Source organism: Thunnus thynnus, chromosome 14 (assembly GCF_963924715.1).
Source record: "Thunnus thynnus chromosome 14, fThuThy2.1, whole genome shotgun sequence".
NCBI lineage: Eukaryota > Metazoa > Chordata > Actinopteri > Scombriformes > Scombridae > Thunnus > Thunnus thynnus.
The window spans coordinates 22270994-22277092 of record NC_089530.1 but is presented as its reverse complement, the minus strand read 5'-3'; the positions used below and the strand labels follow the sequence as shown (position 1 = coordinate 22277092).

At 38.0% G+C, this 6099-nt stretch overlaps 1 protein-coding gene across 1 annotated transcript in view; it reads right to left on the bottom strand.

Moving 5' to 3' along the window:
* Positions 1 to 520: 520 nt before the first annotated feature.
* Positions 521 to 6099, bottom strand: part of LOC137197275 (cytochrome P450 3A30-like) — a 10281-nt gene continuing 4702 nt past the window's right edge. Inside the window, exons 9-13 of the mRNA XM_067610596.1 lie at positions 4382 to 4460; positions 3247 to 3407; positions 2900 to 3126; positions 1442 to 1604; positions 521 to 1346 (exon numbers count right to left, since the gene is read on the bottom strand). Coding sequence (XP_067466697.1) covers positions 1257 to 1346; positions 1442 to 1604; positions 2900 to 3126; positions 3247 to 3407; positions 4382 to 4460 — 720 coding nt within the window. The 3' untranslated portion in view covers positions 521 to 1256. The remainder of the gene's footprint in view (positions 1347 to 1441; positions 1605 to 2899; positions 3127 to 3246; positions 3408 to 4381; positions 4461 to 6099) is intronic.

Below are 6099 nucleotides of genomic sequence, written 5' to 3'. Positions count from 1 at the left end.
TCTTCCAGTGGACAAAAGATGAAAAATAGAAAAATAATGTTGGGAACCGGACAGGTGAGTGGTATCGATTTAACACTTGGCAAAAAAAGGAACAAAAAGGAATATTTCCCAAAATTACAGATTATTCTTTAAGTTGACAAAATGAGTGCAATATGGACTACAAAACGGCCCAAACCTGTTATAAATGGAGTGTATGTTCTCCTAGTGGCAGTTTGGGTTTTCTGCTCGGTCTGTTTCCATTTCTTTTTCTCTTTTGATATTTCTATCCATATAATTTGCAGTCAGAAATGGACAGTTGTAAAGTTTTAAGACAAACTAAAGAAATGTTTACTGTATTTTACTCAAGTCAGAGTACTTGTGTAGAAAATACAAGTTCATCATGTAAAGTTTCAGTCGTGAATCTGAGTCAGCCACTGGGTGGAGACAAATATCCATCAATGATACATGATACAGTTACAGACATCAGTTTAAGGTACAAATTATTATCATCATTATAAAACTGGAACACAACATGCAATGGTCAGGTTTTCAAACTCATAGTTCAATCAGTCAATCAATCAATTTTTATTTATATAGCGCCAAATCACAACAAAAGTCATCTCAAGGCACTTTTCACATAGAGCAGGTCAAGACTTTAATTTACAGAGACCCAACAATTCCCCCATGAGCAAGCACTTGGCAACAGTGGTAAGGAAAAACTCCCCTTTAACAGGTAGAAACCTCAAGCAGAACCCGGCTCTTGGTTAGTTGTGATATTTCTGAAACATATAGTGGTATTTGGATATTTATCTGGATAAAATAATATTAGATCATAAAGCTTGTATACAGTTAAGTATATGAAATGACAAAATCCACAATGCTGACAATGTAAAAAATGACTGGTATGGTGCTAGAAAAGCAAAATAATGCAAAATGAGATGATAAGATGGGTGTTAGGATCAGTTTATGCTAGTCAACATATCATTATATAGTTTTGTTATAAAAGATTCTCAGTGTGAGTCAATAAGAAAAGGAATTTTGTGCGTGCTTTTGTTTTTATAAACATTACAATAAATTCAAACATTGAAGATAATTTACAGAAAAGCAGAAAGGTGAATAAAATACATCTTGATTAGCGGCACTGTGAGAAAAATTAGATGCTGAAGGTGAAAATGAGTTTCAGGGTACAAACTTTAAATGTCATTCTGTTAGTCACATGTTAAAAACAAACAAATACAAAATAGTGACTTTGATAGGAATTCAGAAGCAACCTATATTTAGAGATCTTTGCTTTTCTGCTCTCTGGGAACAACCTGCAGTTTTATCGGCTTAATGGGCTGGAATTTCCAATCCGACTCAAAGGGAATCTAAAGAAAGAAATGAATGTAAAAAAAACAGAGTAGTATGACAATCTGCATGCATGTGAAAGTGTGTGTTACTGTGGGTCGAGTGTAAGTCTTACCATGGTGTCTTTGCATGTTTCCAAGGTGTAACTCTGCAGGAGACGGACTATAACCATCTTCACTGTGAGGAGAGCGTAGCGCATCCCAATGCAGTTACGAGGACCGACCCCAAACGGCATGTACACGTACGGGTTCACCTCCTCCCCACTGTCTTTACTGAACCTGCACATACAGACGGATCATGAAGTCACCACTGGGAGAGTAGTTTGTGTCAGTAAAAACCATCATCATCCCATAAAGTATTATTTCATGTAGTATATTAAGTCAGGTACAGAGGTATTGGTGTCAGGGCTGCACATTTAGTTGAATCTGTACTGATTTCTGATCAAATTACATCTGTTTCTTCTCCCTCTTTGAAAAATCCAGATGTCTTTACTGAAAGTTTCAAGTTTTTACGTTCACATTTACATAAGTTGTATAGTGGACATATTATAGTAGACATACAAACACCGATTTAAGGTTGGCACTGAGAAACTTTCCCCCTTCAGTAGATGAATGTGAAAACAGTGTTGTAGGTTGTACATCACCACCAACAGGTGTCTTCCTTAACAAATTGTCACTTAACCTCACCAGATGTTCCAATCCATCAACTAGAGGTTAAGATATTCCACAGGATGATGTTTGTGGTTTTGAGTGACATGTCTCAACAACTGTTGGAAGGATTGCCATGAAATGTGGTTCAGACATTCATGTCCCCCTCAGGCGCCCAAATGAACATTGAAATTGTTTTTTTCTTGCCATAATGATTCCTCCCTTCAATCCACAGTCCTCTTCTGTGCAAAAATGTATTTAAAAGTTTATCTGTAGCTAATATGAATCTTCAGCTGTCGAAATGAGTCAAATCGAGTAGATATCTTTCAACGTTACAGTCTTTTTAGTGCCAAAGTCCCTCTTTTTGTTACTATACTTCCACCGCAGCTCAACAGGGAAACACTGTCCAAGTAAATACAAAGAGGGAATTTGATGCGAAAAAGACTGTAAATGTGGCAAATATCCACTTGATATGATTAACTCAGGCTGCTTGACCCCATATAAGCTTCAGATAAACTTTTAAATGCATTTTTGCAAAAAATGACTGTGTGGCAACACTGTGGATTTTGGCTCCATGTTGAATGTTTATTTGAAGCGGATGTTTTAATAGCCAGTATGAACAGGAGGAATGATTACAGCGAGGAAAACCTCTTTCACTGTTCATTTGGACTGTTGAAATGGTGAACCTGTCCTTAAAATGTGTGTGTGTGTGTGTGTGTGTGTGTGACGCTGCTCCTAATCAACGCCAATGTCCGTCATCCCTAATTGGACACAGTAGTGAACAAACCAAAATTGGAACATTTAAGAAAAACGTATCAAACTCAAGTTATTTTCTCCTGCAGTAATTCAACTTTTGAGAACATATAAACATTTTCTTTTTACGTCGTTAATATAAAGAATGAAACCTACATGCAGAGTGCAGTTACCTTTCAGGTCTGAAAAGCTCAGGGGAACTCCAAAAGCGTGGGTCCCTGTGAAGCATGGACACAGGGATCCCAACCAGGGTTCCCTCAGGGATGGTGAGGCCATTGATCTGGACAGTTTTTTTGCACATCCGCTCGAGCCGAGGTGAGGTGGGAATCAAGCGCTGCGACTCAGAAACAACCTGGTCCAGGTACTGTAGACCGACCAGACTCTCATATGTAACAGGAGCCTACGGTCGAAAAGTAAGAGAGCTATCAAACATAAACTTGAACAGAAACTATTTAATTTTCACTTCAGGACCACAGAAAATAACACAAATGGCAACACATGACATGCAGAATTACTGTACATCTCTCGGTAGGTTGGCATCAATTTCTTCGTGCAAGGTCTGCATTGTATCAGGATTGGTTGCCAGATTATAAAGGATGTAAGTGAGAGTAATGCTGGTGGTCTCGTAGCCGCCAAAGATGAAAATGAAGGCCTGGGAAAGGATCTCGTGTTCAGTCAAGCCTACAAAAAAATAAGTTACCAAACATATCAACAGCTAGAAAACTACTTTCACAAGCTAAGACATTTTGAAATTTATCTCGAGCACGTCAAACATATACAGTGCACTTTTAAAAGATATTATAATTAAAGAGATGAAGGCTGACTCTAACTGTTTTCAGTTTTAAAAATCGTAGTGCAGCGTCATATTAGCCAAAAGGCAGGTTGTGATATGCACAAATATGAATGATGGATAGTAATATTTCATAAAGCAAGTTAAATCATAACTTTGTTTCTCTCTTTGAGGGGATATAATATATATTTTATATAATATAAAATATGTCAAACTCATATTACAAGTATATGTGATGTGTGATCTGGGTTTATCCTGGTGTTAGTTTTATACAGGTCTCTTAGAAAACAGTTCCTACATGAAACTGCTCACAACAAGGTCTGTGGATTATCTTGAGTAACTGGGTTATGATTTCTGGAAAGAGACATTTGCTATTGACTTTTTCAAATGTATTTTGGCGCTTTGAGTCCAGTTCCATTGGATTTGAGAGAAATCAGACACCTCTATGGCCTATATCTCCAAAACTCGGCAACTCACACCAAAATGATCTAGATGGATAAATAGCGCTACAGGTAAGAGGAAAAATATGTATTTTTGATTTTGGGGTGAATTTTCCCTTTAATGATCAGTAGGCAAGTTTAAAGTTTGTTACTCTTCATGGTGTAAAGTAGACATATCATTTATCATGTTTAAGTTGAAACAAATAGAAATTCTTTTCAATAATAATAATAATAATTTAAATTATTTTTAAAAAATTGAACAATTTTGTGAGGAAAACTAACTTTCTTCGGTTGACTTTGTACAAGAATTGATTTGACTTGATAAAAGATGAAGAAATTGAATGTAACTTGAAAACAGTGACACAGTCGACTGTTTGTGTCCTACAGACTATTATGAATGATAAAGAACTGCGATGCGACCGTACCTTTACTTGGCTGTTCTTGTCCATCCTTTATCTCTGGTATCTCGTTCTGAATCATCACCTGCAGGAAGTCTGCTCGAACCTACAGCAGCACAGAGAACATTCAACATTGGACACAAATGGAAAAGAAACTGCTGCAAAACATATTAATTTAAAATGTGGGTGGTAATTATTTTAATGAGAGAACGGCAGAAAAAAAGTTAGCAAATATATATGTAAAGCTAGGGCTAGAGGATGGTTAGCTTATAAAGACTGATAGAAGGGGGAAACAATTAGCCTCTGGCTTTGTCCAAAGATTTAAAAAAATCTGCCTACTTGCACCACTATATATCACTAATTAACACGTTATATCTTGTTTGTTTAATCCATTTCAAAGACGAAACTGTAAACACAAGAAGTGGTTTACAGCAGGTTAATGTGTTGGACTGTTTCTTGGCTGGTGTTACACAAAATTCTGTGAATTTAAGCTAAACTTTATCTCCACTGCAATCATACTTTATCAGATACTTTATTATAAGAGCTGTTAGCAAACATGGTGCCTTTATAGTGTTTAGATAGGGTCACAAACTTTGATAGCTGTGATTTCGGTGTATTGAAATCAACATCATTAGAGGATTTATATTTACATAAAAGAGTCGACTAGATATGGACCAGAGTGGTGTTAGGGCTAAACATACAGACCTTTACACTACAGTTTCTGCTACTTTATCACAGCTAGCAAAATGTGTGCACTTATCAAAATACCATAGAGGCACCGTCTCAGTAACAGCTGCTATCAAAAATAAAGTATGTGTGTGAAAGTATGATTAAAGGTATACTATGCAGGATTTGTCGGTTGGTGTTTGTAAACACACCGTTCAAAGTTGGCCCCTCCTCCCGAGCTCAACGACACCAGAGCGAGGGAGAGAGAGAGCAGCAGTGGTGAAGCGAGCTAGAGAGTGAAGGAAGAGAGGGAGCGGTTATGGTTACAACGGTTACGTTCTAAAGCACAAATAAACACACCCACCACTTCGCACAACCCTGCGGGAAGGAGATGCATTGCCAGATTTGGCTGGAATGCAGCCAAACCGCATGTTTTATCCTGTCTGCTGTGGCCTCTCTGCTCTGTGTGTGTGTGAAGCTCAGTCCTGCTCTCGGTCAGACAGACACAGGCACCTGCTCTCTTCATACATCCATGATACCAACAGAGAGCAGAGGAGAGAGACGGCGATGTAACCTGGTCACTACACTATGAGTCTCAACCTCACACCCTGCATGCCGTTATTGGATGGAGGCTACACACCCCCTGCCCAAAGGTTGATGCCCACAGACCTCCCAAACACAGCAAAATGATAAGAAAATACAGGCAGAGGGCAGGGTCTCATACTTCTAGTGGGTCATAAGTGATGACTGAGAGGGATTACTTTTGTATGCTATGCTGAAATGCCTAATTGGGTCACAGAATCTGATGGAAATAAACTGCGCCTGACCAAGAAATAGTGCGACTACACACATAACCCATTGTAAAACCACAGCTTTTCATTTTTACACTTAATTTTTTGTACAGATTAAACAAAAAAAGAGCTTTAGAGATTGATCTTGTTACTGTAAGACAAAGTCAGGTTAGCTGTTTCCCCCCGATTCCAGTCTTTGTCCTAAACTAAGCTAACCAGCTGCTGGCTGTAGCTTTATGCGTATTTCCCAAAATGTCAAACTATTCCTTTAATTCTCTACAACTTTTC